Here is a 15,110-nt window from a genome sequence, read left to right as displayed (position 1 = left end):
GTATACTCTAGTTATATTGAGTAATTCATCAAATACTCTTAAAAATCATTTATTCACTTTTAAAAGATTGGGAGATGGCTCATGGATGAGTTAAACCTAAAGAATGATGCTAAAATTAAAATGAACCTGCTATTTTTGTTTTTCCCCAGTTCCAAAAGGTATGCATATTTGTTATAGACTTAGCTTAAAAAGCTCCAAGAAAGAAAATAAACATCCTTAGTTATGTATTCAGACCATGGGAGAACCATTGTTAATACCTCCCTCATATCTTTTTAGTCATTCACATATATTTTATGTGTATGTAATAAAGTTAGTTTTATTTTTATAAATGCTTGTCTTTTATTTAGTGTATTAACATTTGAAAGGAAACACTGTCTAAAGCATGATTAAAGGTATCCTTTGATCATCTGCAGTTTGTTTAATCTACTTCATATTATTGAACATTTGATTTTTTTCTCTTGCTATTTTTCTTAACTAAAATTCTTTTTCCTAAAACTTGACGCATATATATATGCATATATATCTATATAACAGAAATATACAGGGAACACCAAATTACTTCTAGAAAAGGGTACCTATTAATGTCTTAAGAAATCATTTGTATTTACCAGGACTATTATTAATACATTTCCCCGGTTTGATAGAAAAGTAATATTTTTACTTTAGTTAGCATTTGTTTGATTAACCTGATGACATGATTTTATATGATGGCCAGTGTGTGTGTGTGTGTGTGTGTGTGTGTGTGTGTGCTTGTATATGAGGAAGAGAGACTTGCACTTTTCGTTCTCTGACCTATTTTTAATTGGGTTATCATTTTTTAAAAAAAAAATAAGATTAGTTTTAATTCTTTTAAAGTCTTAAGAATTCTCACTTCTGGGCCAAGGAGGTGGTTCAAAGGACTAGAGTGTTTGCTTTTCCTGGGGAAACCCTGTTTTCAATCCCTGGCACTATCTGGTGTCCCAAGAACCTTTAGGAGTGACCTTGAGCAGTAAGCTGGGAAGAACCCCTGAGCACCAATGGGATGTGTGCCCTTGCCCAGGATAAAGTGAAAAGATGTTTGCAGTGCCAGGGTCCCCTATTCACCACCACGAATGATCTGTGAGCACAGATCAGAAGCTGTGTGTGTGTGTGTGTGTGTGTGTGTGTGTGTGTGTGTGTGTGTGTGTGTGTGTGTGTGTGGTGTAAGAGAGAGAGTGGAGAGAGAGAGAGATATCTGTGAGCACAGATCAGAAGCCCTGAGCGTGTGTGTGTGTGTGTGTGTGTGTGTGTGTAAAATTTTAAGTCCAAAAAATGTTTGCAGTGCCAGGATTGAACCCAGGAGTTTCACACATGAAAGGCAAACTGTCAAGTCACCTCACCATCCCCTCAATTTTTTTTTCCCTTTTTTTTTTTGGTTTTTGGGTCACACCCAGCATCACTCAGGGGTTCCTCCTGGCTCTATGCTCAGAAATCGCCCCTGGCAGGCTCAGGGATGCCGGAATTTGAACCACTGACCTTCTGCATGCAAGGCAAACACCTTACCTCCATGCTATCTCTCCAGCTCCAAACCCCTCAACTTTTAATTGAAAAGTATAGTTATTCTTTAAAGATACTAGATAACTTAAAGTTAGATTTACTGCTGACTTTTCTCTACTTTCAGAAAAGTTTTAATCATAGACCCCTCCAGTAACATTATAACTTTTTCAATTCTCTAATAGGCTAGTATTTGATTCCACTCATTATTTGGTGTACCAGCTTAAAAAATTTAATTCAAGCATCTAATAGTGGGGTAACGATGATGCTCTGTGGTATGTCAAAGAACAGCATAATGTAAGTGTATCAATAATAGTAGCAATGAAGCAAATGTTACCTGAGACAGCCAACATGGGAATTCTTCTGATTCATTACAGGAAGAAGAGCTCTTATTATATAATTTCCTTATAAAGTCCTTGAAAGCCACTTCTCTATGTGTTGATTACTTTAGGTCCCTGAGATTAATATTTTATAAAAAATGAAATTCATTTTTCTAAAGTCAATGTTAAATTATTGTAAAATGAGAAATTCCTTTTATGTTAATGGCCTGATGTTAGTTTCAATGTTAAAAAAGCTCTACTTTTTTTTTTTTTTTTTTTTGGTTTTTGGGCCACACCCGGTGACGCTCAGGGGTTACTCCTGGCTATGCGCTCAGAAGTCGCTCCTGGCTTGGGGGACCATATGGGACGCCGGGGGATCGAACCGTGGTCCGTCCTAGGGTAGCGCAGGTAAGGCAGGCACCTTACCTTTAGCGCCACCGCCCGGCCCCCAAAGCTCTACTTTTTTATATTTAAAATCTTATCCAAATTTGTATTTTAGGAGCTTCAGTAATGCCGTTGGTTAATGCTCAGTACTTCTATGCAAATTGATGTTTTACGTAGATACTTTATACTGTTATAAAACAACATTTTTGCTTAATATAGTTATAAAAATTTTATGTAATCTTAATTGGTTATTGAAAGAATTGCAGAGATCATTTAGAAAACATATTTTGTAATTGTAGTTTAGATCTCACGTTTTCAGTGTTGGGTCTGTGCTTCAGATATATAGCTATACTACTCTCCCACATCACCAGTATAACTGAGGCTCCTTACCCCTGTCCTCTGCACCATTACTTCCCTCTCCTACTTCCTTCCCCTTGATTTCTTTCCTTTTCTGCCCTCTCTCTGTACTTGGGGTCAGAGTTGATCTAGGCATCCCACCTTTACTACATTATATTTTCTCATCCAATTATATACCATTAATAAGTGAGATCATCCTGTGTTTATCTTCTTGCTTCACTCAACACATCTTTCAGTTTCAATCATGTTGTGATTTCATCTTTCCTTGTAGCTACATAGTGTTCCATTGTAAATATATATATATAGCACATCTTCATAATCCATAAGGTTCACTTGGTTTTTGGACCACACCTGTCAGCGTTCAGGGGTTACTCTTGGCTCTGTGCTCAGAAATTGCTCCTGGCAGGCTCAAGGGACCATATGGATGCTGGGGATCGAACATTATATAGGATGCTGGGTCCATCCCAGGTCAGCCTCATGGAAGGCAAATGCCCTACTGCTGTACTATCACTCCCGCTCTGGTTTTTAAGGTTCTTGATAAAGAGTGCCAAGTTCTTTTATTATTTTCTCTTTGGGGATGAGGGGTGGGGGAACTCTTCAGTGATGCTGGGGTTCATCAGAGCTATGTCCACTATTGCTCAGGAGACCATGTCTTGCCAGAGACCAATCATAGGCCTTCTTTTTGTAATCCAACTCAATGATACCAGAGTCTTACAAGAAAAAAAAAAAAAGGCTACATTTCACTCCAACTAGGAATGTATAAAAGTGACTATAATTGTGTCCTAGTTCAGAAGGTTTGATGCTTTATGATCTTTGTGAATAAAAATAGGTAAAAATGGTGTTTTATTGTTCTAATCCACATTCTTCTATTTTAGAAATTGGAGTTCAGTGTTGTTTCTTTACACGGGATTTAAATAGTGACTGTTCTATTATATCCAGCATGTCTTCCAAAGCTGTATAGCAAATCTATTCTCTAGAAGGAATAGTGTTCCTTCCCTTATAGGTTGATTTTTGGGGAGGCATTGAGCCATACCCTGTGGTGCTCAGGAGTTGTTTCTGGCTCTGAATTCAGTGATCACTCCTGGTGGGCTCAGGAACCATATGGGTTATCAGGATCGAACCCAGGTGGGCCATATAAAAGACAATCACTCTTCCCCGCTGTGGCCAATAAATTGATGTTTTTAAAAGAGAATGCATGCATTTTTTTTAGCAACTATAGAGTTGTATAATTTAGATGGTAATAATAGAAAAGAGATCTTTCAATTAATGAAGTCCTGTGCTTGACTTTGTTATGGCTGTGGGGGGTTTGTACTTGGTACTGTGTTTAGACCTAAAAAAGAATGCAGAGGTTAAGTTCTCAGAAATCTACATTCCTAGTCATCTTTAAGTGCTAACTCTTTCAAAACCCTTTTGTAAATTGGAGAAATACATTATTGGGAAAATTCCAAAGTGCAGATTTTTTTGCATGTGGAGAAAGTTTAGTTTTTAAAAATGTGCACCCTGTTCTCACAGACTTACAGAGTTCCTTGAAAGTTAGGAATTGGTTCTCATTAATTTTTATATCCCAGACATAACTTCAGGCACACAACATGTGTTTAGTCATTGTGTGAATAATAGGCTACTTGAAGTGAAAATACTGAACTTGGAGTTAGTGTGTTTACCTTTTTCCCCATTAATTCATTTGCACTTTTAGACCTTTGTAGATTATGTAATATCTTTGGAATTCCAGTTTTATCAACTCTGGGGTAAACAGTTTTTCCATTTAATGCACAAATTTGAGGGATAGATGAAATAAAATATGTTCCAGCATCTTATAAAATGAAAAGAGTGATATGTAGCTAGGGCCAGGAAGAAAGCTCAAGTGGTAGAACACATCCTTCACATGAGCAAGGCCCAGCGTGATATGAACACCCCACCCCTCCATATCAGCAAAGCTAAATGAATTCACCTCATCACCAGCACTGGGGATGGCCCTTTTTCAAAGAAAAACTATAGTTATAAAAGCCATTATAACTATTATCATTATTGTTTTTCCAAGAAATATTGGTAAAGAGTCCCATTGTTAAAATAAAATTACCTGGAAGAGGGATTTGGGTAATAATTTAGGGATTAGGGCATACATGGAACACCTGGGGTTCAATTCAATCCCTGGCACCACATGACCTCCTGAATTTAACTCTGAACACACACCACAACTCCACAACCCCTTGCATCACTAATGTGACCTTGTTCTAGTACTACAGGACTGAACAATACCACATTCTTGGGCCCTACCACTGAACTGAGTGTCAACAGGATTCATCCATGGGGCCCCTACATTGTTTGGGAAGCAGAAAGAATAGGGAGGGAGGAGAAATCACCTGCAAGAAAAATAATTTCTTAGCCGTCCTGACATTAGGTAAGGTCCTATACCCAAATCCTAACTAGTGGGGTAGCCAGAAATCATGTCAGGCAGTTCCAGACCTCTCCCATAATGCCTCAGAGCTTTTTCTGATGCCTCAGAGCTTTCTCTTTCAGGCTTTCCGAGATGGGGATAACCTTCCAGTTCACCATGGCAGGCACCTGTCAAAGATAGCAGCCTCCTTGAATCTGTATCTGCACAGACGAGGGCCACCTGCTCACTTGCTTCACCCATCAGTTTAGCTTCATGAGCACAAAATAAACTTCCATTGTCTCTGAATCAAATTTTGGGGCTCTTCACGTTATAGCAGCCAAATTAGCCCTGTTTAGAAGAAGCAAGCTACAATGTACTTCATTAGTGCTTTTTCACCATCTCTTTTAGCACCTTTACAAAAAGGGACAACAGTCTAAGAATAAATAGACGTGTACAATGTATGTACTGTATACATATGTTGGTATGTTTATATATTGTAAAATATATATTACACACATGTGTGTTCATGCAGATGTATATACATCATTCATCAGCATTGTTAAATCTGTGGGCTAGCACCTGTCCCATATACCAGTTTACAGACTAACTTGTAGCGAAGGCAGGAGAGCCTGGTTGTTTCCAACCTTTCTACACCTGTGGAACAGCACCAGCCTGTTGGCCAATGGTGATATTTGGTGGGGGTATTGTTTGTTTTGAGGGGGGAGCTACATCCAGCAAGTGCTCAGGGGTTACCCGTGGCTCTGCACTCAGAAATCACTCCTGACAGGTTCAAGAATTGAACCTGAGTCAGCTGCATGCAAACAAATGCCCTACCCACTGTGCTATCACTCCAACCCCTTGTTTTTTAGTTCTTGTTTTGACTGTTTCACTCACCCACAGTGGTATTCAGGGCTTACTCCTGGCTCTGAACTCAGGTATCACTCTTGGCAATCAGTGCTCAGGGAATCATACAGGGTATCTAGGTCTATCTGTATACCAATGGTTTGAAGGCCCTGGAACTTAATATAGATGAAATGAAAAAAAAAATTGCATGATCTGCTTGCCAAAATAAAATTGAGGAATTATATTTTGCCATTTGTGTAATTTCTTGTTTGAGAAAAATTAAGCAAAGTAGATAATGACTATTTTGAGAGATAGACTAGAGGAGCTAGAATAACAAGTACCTTGAATGTGGCCAACCCAGGTTTGATCCCCAGTAACCCATATATCCTCTGAATCCACCAGGAACAATTCCTGAGTACAGAGGCAGAAATTGAGCCCTCAGTGCCACTGAGTGTGGCCCATAATAAAAACAAAACAAAACAAATAAACAAAAAAGAGACTGGGTAATTTATATTTTTTAATTTTTCATTGTCACTAAGGCTCCAAAATGTTTTAATGGGTTTTTATAAAAGTATCTAAACTTTTTCTTTAATGTTAAATATTATATTCAAAATAAACATACAAATTTTTTTCTTAATTATTTATGTTTAAAATTTTTTTATTTTCTCTTTTATTGGTTTTCTATTGCATGGTAGTGACCCATTTTCATTGTGAAAGCTACTTGTTGGTGAAAAGATACTTGTATCTAGACACACTTCAGAACTTGTAAGACAGAGATTTTCTTCAAATAATGCGTTTTTGTGAAACTCCCTGTTGTCTTCCTAAGGAATATTGAGGAAATTTGAGTATACACTCACATTTTTAATGGGCAGTTATTAGCCAAAGTAACAAAATAATAATAACTGCATTTCATCATAATCTTTATTGGGCAGGTGGGTAACCCATGAAATATTTTTAGTATGAGATGGTTCCGTAGTATCTCTAATAGCAAGTACAGTATTTACTCAGCTGAAAATCTAACACGTAGTTTTGTGTTTTTGAATCTTTAGATAATGGAAATGTAAAATCATTACCAAACATAGTAAAAATAGTTATCATGAAACTTTACTGCCCAGATAACTGTCCAGTGTTCTTCTTAGGCAATAGATTTAGTTTTATGCTTTATATTTAGTAATTTGAGTTCCCCCAAGAAACTTGAATTTTTTTTCTGGATTACAATTATTTCAACTCAGGAAACAAGTTGTGAACAGCAAATTAGAAATAGGAAAAGTAAGAGATAAACCTTACAAGAGAGCTCTAAAGATCAAATAGAAGGACAGAGTGGCCATAAGAAAAGAAGTTAAGGGGCCGGGAAGGTGGCGCTAGAGGTAAGGTGTCTGCCTTGCAAGCGCTAGCATAGGACGGACCGCGGTTCGATCCCCTGGCGTCCCATATGGTCCCCCCAAGCCAGGGGCGATTTCTGAGCGCATCGCCAGGAGTAACCCCTGAGCATCAAATGGGTGTGGCCCAAAAACCAAAAAAAGAAAAAAAAAGAAAAGAAGGTAAGATTGGAGCAATAGTACAGTGAGTAGGGCACTTGCATTGCATGTGCCCAATCTGAATTGGATCCCTGGCATCCCATATGGTCCCCTGAGCACCATCAGGAATGCCCCTTAGTGCAAAACAGGAGTAAGCCCTGAGCAATGCTGGATATGTTTCAAAAGAAAGTCATTGACCATTATCTGAAATATTTGTTTAATTCAGAATGCCTTATCTCTTAACCAAACACATTTTTTTTTTAATTTTTTTTTGGGTTGCTTGGTTGATTTCTGACTACCTAAACATCTTCAAATGTAGCTATTTCAAAATACTAACATCGGAATGGTTGGTTGCCTAGTCAATTATGACAGAAAAAGCCAGTTTCTTAAAAATAAAATTCCTTTAAGAAAGTTAAGTCTGGGGTCAGAGAGATAACATAATGGTAGGGCTTTTGCCTTGCATGGGGCCAACACAGGACAGATCACGGTTTGATCCCATATGGTCCCTGAGCCTGCCAGGAGTGATTTCTGAGTGTAGAGCCAGGAGTAATCCCTGAGAGCTGCTGGGTGTCATCTCCCCCCCCCCAAAAAAAAAAGAAAAGAAAAGAAAATTATGTTTGGAGCCAAAGAGATCAGTAGTACAGTGAATATGGTGCCTGTCTTACCTTACAATAAAGCAAGTAATCTCATATGGTCCTCTGGGCCATATATTTAGAAGGGCCTGAGAACTGCCAGGGATGGCCCAATCCCAGTCCCACCCCCCACCAAATAAAAAAGAGCAAAATTTTAGTATTGCTGCTTATATTTGAGGTTTTATATTTTGATTTTTAAAAATGAACATTTTATTCATCTTTATATTCTCAGAAAAATATGTTTTTATTATCTGAGACTTTCACTTGCCTTTCTAGGAAAAATCATAATTTCAACCAAAACTATCTCCAACTTGGCTGATCATTTGTTTTTAGGGCACTTTACAGTGGAAGATAACTAGTTGAAAGTGCTAAGATTTTCCTTGTTTGGTCATAAATGGAGTAAAGGGACATTAGAGAGGTGCTGGAGAAGAACTGTTTTTCATTAAAGTCTCTTGGCAGGATTGTTCTTCATAGCATACTAATGACACTCCCAAATAAAATCTACCACGGTGTCTTCTCATTATAGACTTTTGAGAAATAACTGTGGCGTGAATAAGCATGAATTTAAATCCGTTTTCTTTGTTGTGATAGTAACCGAGAGGCTGTCTCAAATGTCATTAATTAAAAATATTCTTAAAATGGGAAAAGTGGCAATTATATTTATTTGTGTTTGGGATGCAGGTGGCGATAAAAATTATAGATAAATCTCAGCTGGATGCAGTGAACCTTGAGAAAATCTACCGAGAGGTACAAATAATGAAGTTGTTAGACCATCCTCACATAATCAAACTTTATCAGGTATGACTTGACCTTTTTGTGCTTTCCACATTTAGTGTTTTATTTTGCATCATCTTTCTCATATTCTTTTAATGTCTGAAAAAGATAATACTATGCTTTAATTACAGGGGATATGCTTATTTTCCATATTAAAGTAAGTAGAAAGTAGAAATGCTTGTAGCTTAATTTTAATTTGCTTGCAAACTTTAACTTATTTTATTAAAATGTTTAAGGTTATGAATTTATGATGCCCAGCTGAGTTTTGATGGCTGTACCTTTAATCGACTTTTTTTTTTTTTTTTTTTTTTTTTGGTTTTTGGGCCACACCCATTGACACTCAGGGGTTACTCCTGGCTATGCGCTCAGAAGTTGCTCCTGGCTTGGGGGACCATATGGGACACCGGGGGATCGAACCGCAGTCCGTCCAAGGCTAGCGCAGGCAAGGCAGGCACCTTACCTCTTGCGCCACCGCCCGGCCCCAAATCGACTTTTATTATTTAAAAATGAATCAGGGGCCAGAGCAGTAGTGCAGTGGTAGGGCATTTGCCTTGCACGTGGCGGACCCAGGATAGTTCTTGGTTGGATCCCTGGCATCCCATATGGTCCACCAAGCCAGGAGCAATTTCTGAGCACAAAGCCAGGAGTAACTCTTGAGCGTCACTGCATGTGGCTCAAAAACCAAATAATAATAATAATAATAAAATAAAAATGAATCATTTATACCTTTTAAAATACAAAGGCTAAAGTAATATGCTACTTACTGGTCAAATATTATATTTAGGGTTTTTTATCAGATAAAGTAAATTAGCTATTTAAAAACTCAACTTTAGGGGCCAGAGCAGTGGTTCAAGCAGTAGGGCGTTTGCCTCACATGCTCTAACCTAGGACGGACCGAGGTTTGTCCCATATGGTCCCCCAAGCCAGGAGCAATTTCTGAGCAAATAGCCAGAAATAACCCCTTGAGTGTCATCAGTTGTGGCCCAAAAAAACCAAAAAGAAAATCAATTTTAATTAGACATAATTTTGTAAACTATCTGTTTCAAGGATAAGCTATTTCTTAGATGAAATTTCTTCTGATTTTAAAAGTAATTCTTGTTCATGAGTGATTATGTAATGTCAAACTTTTCTTTCACATTTCCGTTCATTAATATGTGGAACTTTTACTTTAGAAAACTTTTAAACAACTTATTTTGAAAACTTTTTGTTGTTCATTTGGTTTTTGGGCCATCCCAGGGGTACTCAGGGTCTACACTCAGGAATACTCCTGGTGGGGCTCAGGGGACCATGTGAGATGCCAGAGATGGAGCCCTAGTTGGCCTTATACAGTGCAAGTACCCTCCTGACTGAACTCTCTCGAGCCTAAAATAAAAACTTTTTTTATTTTTTAACCATTTGTTATTGAGGCATAAGACTGTTCATCATACTTTTATTTTGAAAACTTTTTAAATCAGAATGTTTCAGTCTGCTGGTCTATGACTTTGATCTGTAGAGTATGATGTGTTCACCATGGTATGCTGGACTCTGCCTGTACTGACTCATGACTGTTACATTTTCAGAAGTTTCGCCAAATGATTAATCATAGTAGTAACTCAAAATCAGCAATGATGGGGGGAATATTTATACCACAACCAGTTTATATCTTAGGTCCTTTTTACATAGAGTGCATGGAATAAATAAAAAATATTAGTTTTTTTTTTGTCTCTGTGGATTTTATATTAAACACAACATATAATGGTACACATATATTATTTGTATTTATGTAAAAGTATACATATGTCTATACAGACATTCATACATATGTATGTATATATAAGCTTAATAAATTTTTATTGATAGATATTTGCCATTTGGAAGGTGTAGAAGCTTTAGCACTACCATTAGCTACAGTCATGCAAATACTTTTACAATCTGTGGGGTGCCACTCAAAACAATTCCTTATGTTATAAAACTGCTAAGGACCTCTAAGAACAAATTTATATCAGTTTTTTTAATTCTAGGCTTTTTTTTTTTTTTAATAACAATTGGACAAGAAACTAAGAATCATCCTTTAGAGATCTCTGGTGAGGAGCCAGGGAAATGGCTCAAAAGACTAAGAACATGCTGTGCATGTGGAAGCCCTAGATTTGAGTCCCTGTACCACATGACAAACACCCTCAAACACCCCAAGGAGTGCACCCCAAGGAGGTGACCCCGAGCATTTAACAGGAATAACCCCTGAGAGAAAGGGATCTACCCAAAAATCAAAAGAAAATATAAAAATTGAGGTGGAAACTACCCATAATTTTGTCTTTGTTTAAATTAATTAGTTAAGTAACTTTTTTTTTGTTTGTTTTTGGGCCACACCCAGCAGTGCTCAGGGGTTACTCCTGGCTGTCTGCTCAGAAATAACTCCTGGCAGGCACTGGGGACCATATGGGACACTGGGATTCGAACCAACCACCTTTGGTCCTGGATCGGCTGCTTGCAAGGCAAACGCCACTGTGCTATCTCTCCGGGCCCGTTAATTAACATTTTTACTTGTCTCAAATCATAGGTATTCTTAAATTTCTAGCCCGATAGAACAAAATTAGTTTTCAGTCTTTTTTAACAGATGGCACATATATTTTACATTATTAGCATGTGCTGGCATCAAAGAAGGGAATATTAAAAAGAAGCAGCCTAAAATTCGTTCATTTTGAATCTGTAAATTATTTTCTTTTCTAACTAGACATCAGTTCAGAAAGTTTTGGGCAGTAAACTTATTTAAATCAAAGGGTGGCTTAGTGGAGTTGAAAAGAACAAGTCTTTGAACATTGTTTTTAAATTGCAGTATTTGTAGCAATTTTAAAGTAAAAGGGAAAGAATATTACATTGTGTCAGATGAACTATCCTGCAGACCAGATATCACTAGTAATGTTTTATTCCCTATTAAGTAAACTGGTGAAGGGTTCTCCCCCACACAACTTAATCATAAAACTCTAACAGAAGTTTTTTCTGTTACTAAATACAAGATATAAGTGTTTCTCAAACTTGATGTGCAAAAAATTTACCTGGAGTTTTTTTTGGGGGTTGGGCGTGGTTTGGGGGCCATACCTGGCAGCGCTCAGAGATTATTCCTGGCTCTGTGCTCAGAAATTGCTCCTGTCAGGCTTGGGGGACTATAAGGGATGCTGGAGAATGAGCCCTGGTCCATCCTGGTTGGCCGCATGCAAGGCAAATTCCCTACCACTGTGCTATTGCTTCGGCCTCCACCTGGATATTTTTTTTTAAATGTAAATTCTTTTTTAGAAGGTCTGGCTTGAGACCCAAGATTCATCGTTTCAAACTGGTACCTGGGCTGTGCTTTTGCTCTTGAGATCTCTGTATCACACAGAGCATAGCTCTAGATTTTTTTTTCATTAAAATTAGCATTAATCTATTTGCAAAAATAATAAGTATAGTTCGGGATGAAGATAGTCAGTGATATATATGCTTGCCTCTTATGTGTGAGGTTCTGGGTTCCATCTCTAACACCAAAAAGAAAAATAAATAATTATCATCGTCTTAGATACATCACCAGCTTCTGAACTGTTCATAACTACCGTTCTTTCATTAATTTTTCTTAGGGGAGTCTCCCAAGCAGAACCCAATGCATGTGGGCCCCTCATGGCTATACTCTGACGTCTAAGTTGTATCCATCGGTTCTTGGTCCAGCAGTGAGATGGTGCTGGGGGCAACAAATAGTTCCCACAGTACTCATCTCTTGATAATTTTATTTTATGTAACATTCTGGATGTTGTGGTGAGTTCTAGTCCTTTCCTGTCATGGTAATATGGAATTTTTTATCCATAGGTAATGGAAACCAAAAGTATGCTGTACCTTGTGACAGAATATGCCAAAAATGGAGAAATTTTTGGTAAGTTTTTGACTTTAACTTTTTTAAATTGGAAATATTAATATTTATGAATGGAGTGTTTTTCTAGGATTTGGGGGAGCCTGTTTAGGTGTTGGCAAAAAAAATCTGACATTTTTAAGAATTAAAATATCCAGTACAGGGGCCGGGCGGTGGCGCTAAAGGTAAGGTGCCTGCCTTGCCTGCGCTAGCCTCAGATGGACCGCGGTTCGATCCCCCGGCGTCCCATATGGTCCCCCAAGCCAGGAGTGACTTCTGAGCGCATAGCCAGGAGTAACCCCTGAGCGTCACCGGGTGTGGCCCAAAAACCAAAACAAAACAAAACAAAAAAAATATCCAGTACACTTTAACGTATGATCTGATGCTTAAATTAAAATTAGTGTTTAAAAAAAAAAAAGATAGAGAAGGCATGAAAAAGCAAAAAAACAGCCAGAGTAAGAGCACAGCGAGTAGGGCATTTGCTTTGCTTGTGGCCGACCCAGGTTCAATCCCCAGGATCCTATGGTCCCCCAAGCCTAACAGGAGTAATTTCTGAGTGCAGAGCCTGGAGCAACCCCTGAGCACTGCTGGGTGTTCCCCACCACCATCACCAAAAAAAGGAGAAAAGAAAAAATAATGTTTTTTTTCTCTTGTATTAAAGAAACCAGAAAATTAAAGATAGAGACTTCCAGTCATATTGCTATGAGAGAGTTTTTCCTCTCTTTTTCTCCTTTATACTTTCATTTGGGGGTGGGGGGGTTGGGTCACACCCGGTAACGCTCAGGGGTTACTCCTGGCTCTACACTCAGAAATTGCTCCTGGCAGGCTCAGGGGACCATATGGATGCCGGGATTCAAACAACCGTCCTTCTGCATGCAAGGCAAATGCCCTACCTTCATGCTATCTCTCTGGCCCCACATTTATACTTTCTCTCTGGTGGAAATATTGGTCAACAGTTATTTATGGAACAACAACTATGTTTCAGGAATCGCATTAGGTATTGGGATACAGGATCGTCTAAATAACAGTATCTGTCACTCTGGATCTGATAGTATTGTGAGCTGTTAACTGTAATTGAAGATCTCAGGCCAGTCCCTAAACCTCTGGGATCCAGTTCCTTTATCCCTAATAGAAAGCATTTCTTTATTTGGTTTCAAGGATTCATTCAAATCCTTTAAAACCTATTTATTCTCTGAAGTCTAAGTAATTTTGGTTTTTAACTTAAATTTCAACCCAATTTAATTTTTACATAGTTTTATTGAGAAATGATTCACATTTAATAAATTATATGTACTCTATGTTGTACGTTTAATATGTTTTCTCTCATACACATATATAAACAAACACACACATGTACACACACACCCCAGTCTCTGAAACTATCATCAAAATTAAGACATCCAACGCACTGAAATTTTTTTCTGCACTTTTATGATTTTCCAGTTGCTAATTTCTAGGTTTGCACCTATATTATTCTTTGTCTCTCAGGGAATCACTCCTTTGCACTGAAAGGAGACACTGCATTCAGTGTCTTATGTACTCAAATCTCTTACATGGTATCTGGTTTTTTACTTGGTTGGTGCCTTGAGGTAGGGAGAGGTTGTTTCTAACAAGAGGGCAAAATTGGTCCATGTTCTCATCTTGGCTGAACAGATACTTCTGGTCCTCTCCAAATTGTCTTTCATTTTATTTTAGAGAAACAATTATATACACTTTATAGTTTAGAAAAGTGTACTGTTTACAGTTGAATTTTAAGTAAAATTTTCTGATTGGATTACGTTCTAATTACATTTTAAAGATTGTTGGTTTTCACAGAGGACAGAGCAAGAGTGGGAAAGAAACTGGGGACACTGGTGGTGAAAAATATGTACTGGGGAAGGGTGATGGACATTGTATGACTGAAACCCAATCATGAACAACTTTGTAACTTTATTTTACAGTGATTCAATTAAAAAATTGTTCTTGAAAAAAGAAAAGGCAGATTTTCCTCTTCCGTATTTTTTTTATTTTGCTATTTTTTTATTGAGCTTATTTAGATTAGTTGGGAGTGGTGTATGTTTTTGGTGTCACACCTACTGGTGCTCTGTGCTTATCCCTGAGTAATCTCAGGGATTACTCCTGATAGAGTTTAAGGAACCTTATGCTGTGCCAGAGATTGAAACTGGTCTATTGAGTCCAAGACAAGCACCTTACCTGCTGTACTATCTCTCCATCCTCTAACCTCTAATTCTTTTTTTTTTTTTTTTGGTTTTTGGTTTTTGGGTCACACCCAGTGATGCTCAGGTGTTATTCCTGGCTCTGCGCTCAGAACTCATTCCTGGCAGGCACAGGGGACCATATGGAATGCCAGGATTTGAACCACTGTCCATCCTGAATCAGCTGCGTGCAAGGCTAAAGCCCTACCACTGTGCTATCTCTCTGACTCCTCCAACCCCTAATTCTTTAGATATTTTTTTGTAACTGGAAACAACTTCTTAACTCAAATGGGTTTTCAGATCTGATGTAGACCAGAGTAGTAGCAAGTCTGATTCCTGAGGCACTCGG

General features: G+C 38.0%; 1 protein-coding gene across 1 annotated transcript in view; it reads left to right on the top strand.

The window, feature by feature from the left end:
• The window catches only part of SIK2 (salt inducible kinase 2), a 131,781-nt gene that overhangs the window by 6,633 nt on the left and 110,038 nt on the right, over positions 1 to 15,110 (top strand). Inside the window, exons 2-3 of the mRNA XM_049778640.1 lie at positions 8,621 to 8,737; positions 12,527 to 12,590. Of these exons, the coding sequence (XP_049634597.1) occupies positions 8,621 to 8,737; positions 12,527 to 12,590 (181 nt within the window). The remainder of the gene's footprint in view (positions 1 to 8,620; positions 8,738 to 12,526; positions 12,591 to 15,110) is intronic.

This window comes from Suncus etruscus, chromosome 8, assembly GCF_024139225.1.
Source record: "Suncus etruscus isolate mSunEtr1 chromosome 8, mSunEtr1.pri.cur, whole genome shotgun sequence".
NCBI classification, from domain to species: Eukaryota; Metazoa; Chordata; class Mammalia; order Eulipotyphla; family Soricidae; genus Suncus; species Suncus etruscus.
This window is presented reverse-complemented; position numbering and strand designations above follow the sequence as displayed.